We start from the raw sequence: 15,052 nt of genomic DNA on the forward strand, positions 1-15,052 counted from the left end.
AATTCTAATAGAGTTTATCTCTTTTCTTTATATGAAAATGTACTGTACACATTTTTTAGTAAAGAAGCAGACAAAAACTAGTAAGCATATAGATAATTTGAATAACATTATCAAAAAAACTAAAGAAACAATTCTATTTATAATATCCAAAATAATAAAATTCCTAGGAATAAAGAGGTGAAAATATATTTTTTTAGAAAGAGAGAGAGAATTTTTTAATATTTATTTTTTAGTTTTCGGTGGACACAACATCTTTATTTTATTTTTACGTGGTGCTGAGGATCGAACCCAGCGCCCCATGAATGCCAGGCGAGCACGCTACCACTTGAGCCACATCACCAGCCCAAGAGGTGAAAATCTTGTATACCGAAAACTAAAAGCATTGCTGAAATAAATTAAAGAAGACTAAATAAATGGAAAGACATCCCAGGTTCATGGATTTAAAGACAATATTGCTGAGATTGGAGTATTCTTCCAAGCTGTTGTTTCAATGCAATTCCTATCAAAATTACAATGACTTTTTTTCTTTTTTCTAGAAATGGAAAGATTATTCCTCAAATTCATTTAGAACTATGAGGGGTTCCAAATAGTCAAAATGATATTGAAAAAGAAAACAAAATACAAGGAATTACCCATCCTGTTTTTAATCAAACGTACAGTAATCAATACATTGTCATTTTGGCCTAAAGTTAGAAATTCAGCTGTCTCAGTGGCACACACCTGTAAACCCAGCATCTTTGGAGATTGAGGCAGGAGGATTGCAAGTTCAAAGCCAGTTTCAGCAACTTAGTGTGGCACTTAACAACTCAGGTCTGTCTCTAATAAAATATTTGAAATGGGCTGAGGATGTAGCTCAGTGGTTAAGCACTCCTGGGTTCAATCCTAGGTACCAAAAAGAAAGAAAGAAAGAAACATAAACCAAAAGAATAGAATTGAGAGTCCATAATAAGTAAACCTAAACATCTAAAATAAGAATGCCAAAATCATTCAGTGGGTAAAGAATTGTTTTTTTAAACCAGTAGTGCTGAGACAGCTGCATATTCACATGCAGAAGACTAAAGTTGAACCCCTGCTTCACACAATAATTTTAAAAATTACTCAAAATGGATCAGTGACCTAAATATTAAGAACTAAAACTATAAAATTCTTAAACATGGGGTAAATATATTCATGACTTCAGATTGGCAGTGGGTTGGTACAAAAAGCACAAGCAACCAAAGGCAAAAAAAATGCAGTTGTAAAATATTTTAAAAGGTGAGGCCCAGTAACTGGGGAGGCTTAGACAGGAGGGTTACTTAAGCTCAGGAGTTTAAGACTAGCCTGGGAAACATAGTAAGATATCTCCTAAAAGATAATAATAATTATTATTAATAAAAACATTTGTGTACTAAAGAACATTATCAAGAAATCAAAGAGCTGGTGGGGAATAAAACAGTGACGCTGCTGTGGGAAAAAGTTTGTCAGTTCCTTAAAATATTAAATAGATTTATCATATTACCTAGTATTTTCATTCCTTGGTGGATACCTAAGACAAATGAAGAGAGATGTCCACACAGAAACTTGTACGGGACTTTTTTTTGGTTTTGGTTTTGGTACCAGGAATTGAACCCAGGGGAGCTTAACCACTGAGCCACATCCCTAGCTATTTCTATTTTTTATATTGAGACTGGGTCTCACCAAGTTGTTGAGGCTGGCCTCAAACTTCCCACTCCTCCTGCTTCTCTCCCAACTCATAAGTACTAAAAGTGTGCCCCACCACACCCAGCTGTGTAGAAGAATATTTCTAACAGCATTATCCATAATAACCAAAATGGATAATCAACCAAATGTCTATCAACATAAACAAATTATAGTATGTACATGTAGTGGAATATTATTCAGACATAAATGAAGTACTGATATATACTGCAACTAGGATGTACATGAAAACATTATGCTTACCGAAAAGCCAACCACAAAAGGTTGCATGTTGTTTGAGTTCTTTTCTAGAATATATCCATGATATGAAAATCCATAGAGGAGGGATTAGAGATTGCCAGGAGATGGGGAAGGGGGAAGGAAAGCATGATTACCTAATGGGTGTCAGGTGTTTTATTGGAGGGTGCTGAAAACTTTTAACATTAGAGACACAACTGTTGATTGCACCAACATTGTGATTAAATTATCATTGATTTGTACACTAGAAGATAGTTAATTGTAATGTGAATAAAAATAACATTTTTAAAAGAAAAACTGACAAAAGTAATAGAAAATATGAATAATTTATATGTAATGAATATTGAATGATTATTAATGCATTCCCATAAAAAACTTGCAAGCCAAGCAATTTCATCAGTGAATTTTTTATGTTGAAGCATTTTAGGCAAAAATACTGCTTTTATACAATATTTCCAAAGAACAGAAGTAGAGGAAATGCGTCTCAGCACATATAATGAGGCCAGCATAATTTTCTTTCCACAGTCTGATGGTACATGACAAGAAAGGGAATTATAGACCAATCTTTCTCATGAACAAAATATTAGTGAATAATATATGTGCAAAAAAAGAGTAATGCATTATAACCAAATAGGAATTGTTCCATGAATTAAGGTGTTTTTAATATTCAGAAATCAAAAAGTATAGGTTTGGGGATAAAATTCAATGGTAGAGTGCTAGTCTTGCGTGCTTAGGGCCCTAGGTTCAATCCCCGCTACTGCCCCCAAAAAAGCAATATAATAACCACATTAAAAGTAAAAGAAAGGGCTGGGGATGTGGCTCAAGCGGTAGCGCGCTCGCCTGGCATGCGTGCGACCAGGGTTCGATCCTCAGCACCACATACCAACAAAGATGTTGTGTCCACCGAGAACTAAAAAATAAAAATATTAAAAATTCTCTCTCTCTCTCTCTCACTCTCTCTTTAAAAAAAAAAGTAAAAGAAAGGGAGAAAAATAATATTTTATAAAATGTAATACTTACACATAATGTTTTTAAAATAAGCAAACTAGAATAGAAGGGAGTGTTTTTAAAATTCAGTCAGGGCTGGGGATGTGGCTCAAGCGGTAGCACGCTCGTCTGGCATGCGTGCAGCCCGGGTTCGATCCTCAGCACCACATACCAACAAAGATGTTGTGTCCACCGAGAACAAAAAAATAAATATTAAATTTCTCTCTCTCTTTCTCTCTCTCTCTCTCTCTTAAAAAAATAAAATAAAATTCAATCAAAGCTGTCTACAAAATACCTAATAAAACATCATACTTAATAGTGACAATATTGATAGGCCATTGACTATCACTTTTATTTAGTATTGTATAGGAGCACTGTTATGATTTATATATTTTCCTAATCTTGAGCTACAAAGAGATTTTGTTAACTAGATACAAAAAAAAACTAACAGTAATTGGAGAAAAGATAATGAATTGGACTACATTTAAATTTTCAATTTTTTAAAACTGAGCCCATTAAATAATGGCAAAGATGTGGAACTAGAACTCTCAGAAACTGCCTGTAGGAGTAGAAATTGGTACAAGCACTGTGGACATAGCAATTCTATTTCTAATTATATCCTCATCAGAAATGAATCTGTATGTCCACTAAAAGACAAGTAGAAGAATTTGTGAAGCTGCTTTATTCAACAACAGAATGGATAAATTGTATTATATGCACACAGTGGAATACCATGTCAGTCAAAAGAACAGAATATAACATGGATGACTCTCAAAAAGGATTGTAGACTGAAAGCCAAACACAAAAGAATATATGCCAAATGATCCACTTATATGAAATCCAAAAAACAGATATAATCTACAGTAACCAGCAGTCAAGATGGGGGTAACTCTGGGGAGTAGGTACTGATTGAGAGGAATCATTTCTGAGGCTTCAAGGATACTATAAATGTCCCATTATCTTCATATGGATAATAATTATACTGGAATATACATTTTCAAATTTTTGAGCTATATAATTAAAGTCTTATACTATTTATTTATTTATTTATTTATTTATTTATTTATTTATGTGTGTATGTATGTATGTATGTATGTATGTATGTATATATGTATGTAATGGGGATTGAACCCAGGGGTACTTAACCATTGAGCCACATACCCAGTCCTTTTTTATTTTTTATTCTGAGACAGGGTCTTGCTAAGTTGCTTAGAGCCTCACTAAGTTGCTGAGGCTTGTCTTGAGCTCCCAATCTTCCTGCCTCAGCCCCCTGAGTCACTGATATTCCAGGAATGTGCCACCATGCCTGGCAAGATTTTATACCTTATTAGATGTATATTATACTTAAATTTTTATTTATGAAAAATGTGATATAGCAAATATTATTGAAAAAATAGATATTTGCAATTATAAAAAGAACTGTCATCTTCATTAAAATATTTATTGTATTAGGATTTTGTCTTAATGAAATATCAATAGAACTTATATTTGGGTAACATTTCATGATTCACTTTCTCCTAACCTGGCAAAAGAGATGTCATTTAGGTGTATTATTGGATAAAGACTGTATTTTAAACCATAAATTATATAAATTAACACTAAAATAAATAAAAAATTTTTTTTTCAATTATTAGAAATCTCAGTAACTCATTGCTTATTTCTGTCTTTTAGGTTAAGACATCAAGCCCACAAAGAATTTTATGCATACAAACAGGTAAGAAATTTAATTCAATATGTTAATTAATTAATTAATTAAGATTTATAAACATCTACTCTTTTTTAATGTTTTTTTCAGTTGTAGAAAGCCACAATATCTTTATTTTATTTATTTGTTTTTATGTGGTGCTGAGAATTGAACCCAGTGCCTCACATGTGCGAGGCAAGCGTTCTACTGCTGAGCTATAACCCCAGCCTCCAAATTGATTTTGATCATGTTTTTTTCCTAAAAACTAAGAACTAAGATTATTTTCACTCAAATTTTAAACTAAGACTGGATTTACATATTTTCATTTTAGCATTTCTGTCAATAGAGTTGAGACATTTCACTAAATGAATTTTCTCCTTCTCCATTTAAAGACATAGCAGTTCCTCAGAGATGACCAGCTATGGTACAGTGGTCTCATCATTCCCTTTTGTACTTTAAATGTTAGTTCAGGTCTCGCATTAGAAGCCCACAAACTTGGATCATAGCTGTTAACCCTTCTATAGTTCCTCACTGGTTTGTGCTTTAATAACTCAACTTTTCTTGAAATCCAAATAAAAGTAGTTTTTTTCTTCCTTGTGTCATTCTTTTAACATTTATCACTGACACCAAACAGTGGGCCTAGATTTTCCTTAATTCTCTTTTGGCTCTAAGCATAAAATTTTTGTTGTCCTTAGAATTTTAGTATGTGTTTATATGAGTTTAAATATAGGCAGGGAGGGAAAGCAGCTTCAGCTTGTTTGGGTCATTAACCTTATTGACACTGATGTTAACAGGACTATGTCATCATTTTAGGAGTGTATATCTTTCTATCCATTTTTTATTCATGTATCCTTTTTTAAAATATTTTTTTAGTTGTAGACGGGCACAATATCTTTGTTTTTACATGGTGCTGAGGATCGAACCCAGTGCCCCACACTTTCGAGGCAGGAACTCTACCACTGAGCTATGGTCCCAGCCCTTATTCATGTATCTTTGATATCTGAATTTATTGGCTTGTTCCCTAGATGTACACACTGATGTCTTGGTTAATCTCACATTCTTCCCCATAGTTTTCATATGAGATTCAGAGTTGAATATTTTAGTTTTAAGTGAATCTTTTGTCTCAGTTTTGTCATAATCTTGACAACCTAAGCATGTTTGTATATAGGCTAACTAGAAAGTAAAATTGGCCTTAGTGATCATTTATACATGAAATTGATAGAACTAATTGGGTCACAAGACACATGGTAAATTTAATCTTTAAAATATACTGAATATATTTAAATATATTTATATTATATAGTATATTGAGCTCAAGTTAAAAGAATGTTGTTAAAATGTTCTATCTCAAATTGTAAGAGATTATCTTCAATACTGAATTATGAAGGAAATTTTATTTGTGTGTATGTACACACACACACACATATATACACATACATATATAAATATAAATATTTCTAAGTGGAATGAAAAATGTTTTAAGTTACAAATTTAAATAAGCACAAAATAATTTTTTGTTCTTACAGGTTATATTAAAAGAGAAAGTAAAAGAATTGAATTTACATGAGGTAAGTTGCTTTATAAACATTTTAATATTGTCTTAAACTATTTTCTAATAGAAATGATATGCTATAGTATGCTTAAATAACTTTATTTTCAGAAGCTGAAAAACTTAGGCTTGTTTTGATTTGCTTAATAGACCATTTGAGGGTGAAGTCATATAAAGATAAATTATGTGAGGCCTTAAAGAGAGTAACATAATTACTGTTTTTAATAGGGATGGTGCCAATGTAAGATTTCATAGCAACAGGGAACGCTGCTTACTGTCAATGCTATATAAGGTGCTATTTGAGGTGAATTTGTACTAATTCCACTCTTGAAAATGTTCTCAGTATTACCTTCCTACTGATGGCACACACGCGTGTGCGCGCACACACACACACACACACACACACACACACACACACAAAGTATGATTTTCTAATAGGGATAGGTGTGTGAGAAAGTGAGGCAGAAGGATGGAATGGGGAAGGGCACAAAGGTAGCAGTAGAAATCCTGGGCATTGTCTGAGTGTTAAGTTGCAGGGTTGATTCACAAGTGCTCACTGGTAATTTAAATATAAACTTTTGTGTGTGTATCCTGTTCTAGACATTAAGACACATAGTGTATAAAAATTCTGTTAATTTTAATGTTATTCCTGTGTTGCCTGTGGTGAAGCCACATTGTCAGTCTCTCAAAGAGAGTTAATTTGTGAAGTTATTTGAAGAAGAATAATTATTATTTAAATTGTTGTTAAACACTTTGAAATGATCTGATGCTCCTTGGGTAATTTTACATATTTTTCATCAACGAATTGAATACATTCCTGCTTAACAGCAGTTTACTTACAGTTTTGGATTAAATTTAAGCATCAATTACTGTTGGATATTTAACTTTCCAAAGGTTAATTTTAACATGTAGCCAAAATTAGCATAAAATAATAGAAGATGATCTCTTTTCTAATTAAGATTTTTTTCTTTTTGTATTTTATTTGAGGCAAGGTCTGAGTTGCTTAGCGCCTTGCCATTGCTAAGGCAGGCTTTGAACTTGTGATCTTCCTGACTCAGCCTCTCCAGCCCTGGGATAATAGGCGTGCACCATCATGCCCTGCTTTGAGATCTTTTTGATAACCATAAATGAAATTTTAATTCTGACATACATTAACAAGTTGAAAAACCAGGTTTGTCGGGAACAGAAGTCTTCAGTATTGATTTGATCGATTATTTTTAGAAAGTTAATCCTGAATAAATGTATTATGTTGCTGGCATGATACATGTACCTATAATCCCAGCTACTCAGTAGGCTAAGGCAGAAGGATCACAAGTTTGAAGCCAGCCTGAACAACTTAGCAAGATCCTGACTCACAAGTTTTTTTAAAAAAGTCTATGGATGAGCTCAGCAATAGAGTGCTTGCCTAGCATGTGTGAGGGGCCCTGGGTTCAATACCTAATAATACCAAAAAAAGGAAATTGCTGCCTCATTACATATTAGAATTAGTGCCCCCAGCTGTTCCTAATCAATTTATTTTGCTGAATCTGGCCATTTGTATTTAGTTATTTGCTATTTGTATTTAGTTATGGTAAGAAGTTGCTTTTATCATTAAATTTCTTTTGTACCTTTGTCTTCAATTTTTACCTGTGATTAAAAAGAAATTCTAGTTATGATGAGAAGTTGATTTCGTCATTTTCTTTTGTACCTTTGTCAAAAAATAAATGGCCATATTTTTGTGGCTCTATTTCTGTATTCTCTCTTCGGTTTCCTTAATTTATGTGCCTATTCCTTCATTAGTACCACATTGACTTGATTAGAGTAGTTTTATATTAAGTCTTAAAATCAAGTAGTATGGGGGCGGGGGCGGGGGCTCAGTGGTAGAAGCACACTTAACCTGGAATGTGTGAGGCACTGGGTTTGATTCTCAGCACCGCATATAAATAAATAAAAAATAAAGGTCTATCGATAACTTAAAAAATTTTAAATCAAGTAGTATGGTTCCTCTAACTTTAATCTCTTCCCAAACTGTTTTAGTTAGATGTCTTAGTCTAGTTTCTGTTGCTATAACAAAATACTTGAGGGTGGGTACTTTATAAAGAAAGGAGGTTAGTTTGGGCTCATGTGCTGAAGGTCCAAGAACGTGACACTGGCATTGGCTTTGCTTCTGGTGAGGACCATGTGCTGCTCCATGTGTGGTAGAAAAGCAAAAGTGAAGTAGGCACATGCAGAAAAAAGGTCAGATAGCAAGAGAGAGACAGAGGGAAACCTGAATAGCTTCATAATCTTTATTACAGTAACTAGTCCAATCTTGTGAGGTTCTAGCTCAGTGGTGCTAAACTTAATCCAGTCTCAAAAGAATAATCCAGTCTCTCAGGAAATATGAAACCATTCATGAAAGAAGTACCTTCATGACCTAATTACTTCTGCTAGGTCTCATTTCTTAAAAGTCCCACTGCTACTCAACACCATTACATTGAGGGCCAAGCCTCAACATGAATTTTGGTGGGGACAAACAAAGTTATAGCACTAGTCTAGTTCTTTTGCCCTTCTATGTATAGAATCAGCTAGTCTATATCAGTTTAAAAAAAAAAAAAAAAAAACCTGGGGCTGGGGTTGTAGCCCAGTGGTAGAGCATTTGCCTTGTATGTGTGGGCTCTGGGTTTGATCCTCAACACCATATTAAAAAGGTGAATAGTGAAATAAAGGTATTGTATCTATCTACAACTAAAAAAAAGTAAAATAAAGGGAATAACTGAATTCTATTTTTTAAAAACCTGAGTATTGATTAGTATTATATTAAATATATAAATGTATTTGGAGAGAATTGACATTTATTATATTTATTTTCTAATGTATGAATGAATGTATTATATCTTTTATTTATTTAGTAATTTTTTTGAAGCACTATTGTTTAGGCTGTTACACATTTAGGATTTTTATGTTTTGGTGATTTACCCTTTTATCAAGATCCCTGTTCATCCCTGATAATTTTCTTTGCTTCAGTGTCTTTTTATTGTGTGTGTTGGCGGGGAGGGATTGCCAGGGATTGAACTCAGGGGCACTCAACCACTGATCCACAGCCCTGTTTTGTATTTTATTTAGAGAAAGGGCCTCATTGAGTTGTTTAGCACCTGCCTCGTGGTTGCTGAGGTTGGCTTCAAACTCACGATCCTCTGTCTCAGCCTCCCCAGGCTCTAGAATGGTAGGCATGCACCACTGCACCTGGTCCTGCTTCAAAGTCTTTGATAATACAGTGACTCCAGCTTCCTTTTAGTTAATGTTTGTATGGTATGTCTCTTTCTAGCCTTTTATCTTTAGTCTACCTATATAATTATATTTGAAGTAAGTTTTTTTTATAGACAGCATATAGTTAGGTTATTTTTATTTTCTCTGTTCATTTGTCTTAATGTATCAAGGCAAATATATCACTTAATAATATGAGACTCTCAGAAGTAAACATAAGTATATAAATCATCATTATCTTGGATTAGGCAATGGATTCTTAGATATAACAACTAAAGTACATGCAACCTAAGGAAACAAATAGATAAATTGAAGTTAGCAAAATATTAGACTGTTATGCTTCAAAAGACATTATCAAGAAAGTGAAAGGACAACCCATAGGGAGAAAATATTTGCAAGTCTGTATCTGAACTCTTATAACTCAATCATAATAAATCTATAAAATAAAAAGGTATGTAAATATATTCTCCCAGCTTTTCATCTTAACAGGGCTTTTTTGTTGTTGTTGTTGTTCTAATTAGTTATACATGACAGCAGAATACATTACTATTCATTGTAAATGAATAGAGCACAATTTTTCACTTCTCTGGTTGTACGTGAAGTAGTCACACCATTCATGCAATCATACATGTACCTAGGGTAATGATGTCTATCTCATTCCACCATCTTTCCTGCCTCATTATCCCCACTTACCCTCCGTTTGCCCAATCCAAAGTTTCTCCATTCATCCCATGCCCCCGCCCCCATTGTGGATCAGCATCAACTTATCAGAGAAAGCATTCAGCCTTTGGTTTCTTGGGATTGGCTTACTTCACTCAGTGTGATATTCTCCAACTCCGTTCATTTGCCTGCAAGTACCAGAATTTTATTCTCTTTTAATGCTGAGTAATACTCCATTGTGTATATATACCACATTTTCTTTATCCATTCATCTATTGAAGGGCATGGTTGGTTCCACAGTTTAGCTGTTGGGAATTGTGCTGCTATAAACATTAATGTGGCTGCATCCCCGTAGTATGCTGTTTTTAAGTCCTTTGGGTATAGACTGAGGAGTAGGATAGCTGGGTCAAATGGTGGTTCAATTCCAAGTTTTCTAAGGAATCTCCATACTGCTTTCCAGATTGGTTGCAACACTTTCCAGTCCCACCAGCAATGTATGAGTGTGCCTTTTCCCCACATCCTCGCCAACACTTATTGTTGCTTGTATTCTTGATAACTGCCATTCTAACTGAAGGGAGATGAATTTTTGATTTACATTTCTCTAATTACTAGAGTTGTTGAACACTTTTTCACATGTTTGTTGACCAATTGTATATCTTATTCTGATAAGTGTCTGTTCAATTCTTTAGCCCAGTGGACTATTTGTTTTTTTGGTGTTAAAGTTTTTTGAGTTCTTTATGCATCCTGGAGATTAGTGCTCTGTCTATTGGGCGTGTGGTAAAAGTTTGCTCCCATTCTGTAAGCTCTGCCTTCACCTAATTGATTGTTTTTTGTTTTTTGGTTTTTTTCCTAAGAAGAAACTTTTTTAGTTTGAATGCATCCCACTTATTGATTTTTGATTTTACGTCTTGTGCTTTAGGAGTCTTGTTAAGGAAGTCAGGGCCTAATCTGACATGATGAAGATTTGGGCCTATTTTTTTCTGCTATTTGGCGCAGGGTCTCTGATCTAATTCCTAGGTCCTTGATCCACTTTGAGTTGAGTTTTGTGCATGTGAGAGATAGGGATTTAATTTTATTTTGTTGCATATGGATTTCCAGTTTTCATAGCACTGTTTCTTGGAATAGGCTATCTTTTCTCCGATGTATGGTTTTAGCACCTTTGTCTCATATGAGATAACTATATTTGTGTAGGTTTGTCTGTATGTCTTCTTTTCTGTACCATTGGTCTGCATGTCTATTTCAGTGCCAATACCATGCTGTTTTTGTTGCCATAGCCTTGTAGTATAGTTTAAGGTTGTTTTGTGATGGCTCTTGCTTTGATCTTCTTGCTAAGGATTACTTTGGCTATTCTGGGTCTCTTATTTTTCCAAACGAATATTATGATTGCTTTTTCTGTTTCTATGAGGAATGATGTTGGAACTTTAATTGGAATCATATTGAATCTGAATAGTGCTTTTGGTAGTATGGCCATTTTGACAATATTAATTTTCCTATCCAAGAACATGGGAGATCTTTCTTCTAAGGTCTTCTTCAATTTCTTTCTTTAGTATTCTGTAGTTTTCATTGTAGCAGTCTTTCACCTCTTTTGTTAAATTGATTCCCAAGTTTTGTTTTTTTTTTTTTGTTGTTGTTGTTGTTTGGTTTGTTTTTGAGGCTATTGTGAATGCGATAGTTTTCCTAATTTCTCTTTCAGAGGATTCATTGCTGGGCTGGGGATGTGGCTCAAGCGGTAGCGAGCTCCCCTGGCATGCATGTGGCCCGGGTTCGATCCTCAGCACCACATACAAACAAAGATGTTGTGTCTGCCGAAAAACTAAAAAAAAAATAAATATTAAAAATTCTCTCTCTCTCTCTTTCTCTCTCTTTAAAAAAATTTTTTTAAAAAAAGAGGATTCATTGCTGATGTATAGAAGTGTATTTGATTTATGGGTATTGACTTCATATTTTGCTACTTTGTTAACAGGGCTTTTTGCAAAATAAAAGTCTTTAACTCCAGTTTATCGAATTTTTTTATCATTACTTGTAATTTAGGTAGTATGTGCTTTTCACGCCTGTGGACTTGAAGTTGCTCCAATATTATTCATTGAAATGGCTATCCTCTGCCATTGAAATGCTTTTGCACCTTTGTCAAAACAAGTTGATTATCTGACAAGGGATTTATATCTAAAATATATAAGAATTCATAACTAAAAAGAAAAATAAGTCAGCTAAAAAATGGGCAAAAGGACTTGAATAGACATTTCTCCAAGGAAGAAATACAAATAGCCAAAAAATAATTTATCATTAGTTACTTGGGAAATGACCACTTTACACCCACTTTGATAACCATAATCAAAAAGACAATAATAAATGTTAGTGATGATATGGAGAAATTAGAACCCATATATAGTCCTGGCAGGAATGTAAAATGATTCAGTCACGTTGGAAATCAGTCTGATAGCTCCTCAGAAAATTAATAGTTACTCTCTATAACCCATAATTCTACCCCTTCATATATACCTCAAAGAATTGAAAACAGGCAATCAAATAGATGTACTGATATGTATGGTGGCATTATTCACAATAGCCAAAATGTAAAACAACCTAAGTGGCCACCAACCAATGAATGGATAAACAAAATGTGGTATATTTATATAAGGGAACATTATTTAACTGTGAAAATGAATGAAGGCCAGGCTCAGTGGTGTAGGCCTATGATCCAAGTGGCTTGGGAAGCTGAGGCAGAAGTATCATGAGTTCAAAGCCAGCCTCAGTAATTTAGTGAGGCCTAAACAACTCAGTGAGAACATAAATTTAAATAAAACATAAAAAAGGGCTAGGGATATAACTCAGTTGTTAAGTGCCCCAGTAACCCCCCCCAAAAAAAGAAGTACTACAGTATGGATGAACCTTAAAGACAGCAAGGAAAAGAAACCAAATGCAAAATACCACATATTTATGCTTCCATTTACATAAAATGTCTAGAATAGAGAAATCCGTTAAGACAGAATTAGTGGTTGGTTGCAGAATTTGATGAAAAGGGAAAATAGGAAGGGATTGCTTATGGCTATGGGTGTTTTGGGGTAAGGGAGGTGAGGCAGATGTTCTTGGAATTAAATAGTGGCAGAGAGTTAATATATTATTTTTTATTTTCCCTGGTTCTGGAGATTGAACTCAGGGTGCTTTACTACTGAATTACATCCCCAGTCCTTTTATTTTTTTATTAACATTTATTTTTTAGTTGTAGTTGGACACAATACTTTAATTTTATTTATTTTTATGTGGTGCTGAGGATCAAACCCAGGGCCTTGCATCTGCTAGGTGCGCACTCTACCACTGAGCCACAATCCCACCCCTATTTTTTTATTTTGAGAAAGGTTCTCATTAAGTTGGCCCGGATGACATCAAATTTGTGATTCTCCTGCATCAGCCTCCTGAATCACTGGGGTTACAACTCTGGATGTGTTTTAAAACTTTTAGGAGCTGGGAATATAGCTCAGTGGTAGAGCACTTACCTAGCATGGACAAGGCCCTGGGTTTGATGCCCAGTACTAGGAGCAGAGAGGGAAGAGTTCTTTGACCAGGCACAGTGGTACCCATCTGTACATACCTGAGTCCAGTGACTCAGATGGCTGAGACAGGAGAATTGCAAGTTTGAGGCCAGCCTTGTCAATTTAGCAAGACCCTGTCTGAAATAAAAAACAAAGAGGGCTGGAAATATAGCTCAGTAGTGCCCTGGATTCAATTCAATCTCTAGTACCAAAAACAACAACAACAACAAAAAAAAAAAACCCTGCTGAATTCTATACCTATTTAAAAGAGTAAATATCATGAGAATTATAGCTTAGTATTTATAAAGGTGATAGGAAATCACTTTGGATACAAACAATCTGTCATTGAAAGTAAAGGTCATTTGCAAAATATGCTCTATAAAGGAAAATTTTTAAATGACTCTGGCCCTGGGGGATCTTCCAGGAAGTCCAGTTTGAGGCTTTTGTCTTTTTATTATTGCCTTTAATTTTTGGTCACCTTTAGCACTTACCATGTCAGAATTTATCTTCTGTGTGTATATGTTGTATTTGTTGTTGTTTGTTTGTTTGTTTTCAGGCATCTATAGTTTTTGTTTGTTTGTTTATGAGGGTGTTTTTAATTTTTTTCGTTGCCGATGGACCTTTACTTAATTTATTAATTACAGTGCTGAGAATCGAACCCAATGCCTCACACATGCTAGGCAAGTGCTCTACCACTGAGCCACAACACTAGCCCAATATAATTTTAGAATTTGTTTATGTAGAACATAATAGCACATTAAAAACCATAACAAACTCCATTTTGAAAAGGTGACAAATTTGGATCCTAGAATTTATAAAAATGAGCAATGTGTCTCACATACTTCAGTAGAGTTAGTACTGAACTTCCAGAAGATAATTCTAACCCTGTTTCAGAAGGTTAGGCTGAGGGAAGCTTCCTCTTGAAGGCCATAGGGTTGCTCACCCAGTTTAGAAGGTGGGGGCATTTTCTGCCTTTATAGATGAGAAGCTGAGGCCCAAAAAGATAACCCTGCCCCAGAAAACAAAAATGGACTTGAAAGTAATGCTCTCATCACAAATTTTAAACATTAATAGACAACTGGTATTGATAGACTCCTTACTATATCCTTCCAACCTGATATAGTTCAGTGAGGAGCAGGACAGGTAATGTCCTCATTTTATAGGTAAAGAACAGTAATTATGAGGGCAGAGGCCACAACTTGTAATAACACAAAGCTAGTAGGTGTCCAAGCCCAGGCAGACACCTATCCTGCCTTCTTCCTTCCTGCAGTCTTGGTGGCATGCTGAATCTTACTGGGCACTCTTGTCCATTCTCCTCCTGAGAAGATCCTGTCTGCTGTACACAAAAGGCCCCAGTAACTGCCACAACAGGGGTATTGGAAGACTGACATTCACAGCACTGGCTATAGGCACACATAACCTAGAAAGACTGGGTTACATATTACAGGTTAAAAAGCTGATCACAGCAAAACCGTGTCTGCT

The 15,052-nt window shown here is 34.7% G+C and overlaps 1 protein-coding gene across 3 annotated transcripts in view; it reads left to right on the plus strand.

Annotated features, from left to right (window-relative positions):
* Rnf24 (ring finger protein 24) overlaps nt 1–15,052 on the plus strand; it is a 77,225-nt gene that overhangs the window by 54,668 nt on the left and 7,505 nt on the right. For all 3 annotated transcript variants that reach the window (XM_040275343.2, XM_021723191.3, XM_040275342.2), the window contains 2 exons: nt 4,594–4,636; nt 6,133–6,174. In XM_040275343.2, coding sequence (XP_040131277.1) covers nt 4,594–4,636; nt 6,133–6,174 — 85 coding nt within the window. The remainder of the gene's footprint in view (nt 1–4,593; nt 4,637–6,132; nt 6,175–15,052) is intronic.

This window comes from Ictidomys tridecemlineatus, chromosome 5, assembly GCF_052094955.1.
Source record: "Ictidomys tridecemlineatus isolate mIctTri1 chromosome 5, mIctTri1.hap1, whole genome shotgun sequence".
Lineage (NCBI taxonomy): Eukaryota > Metazoa > Chordata > Mammalia > Rodentia > Sciuridae > Ictidomys > Ictidomys tridecemlineatus.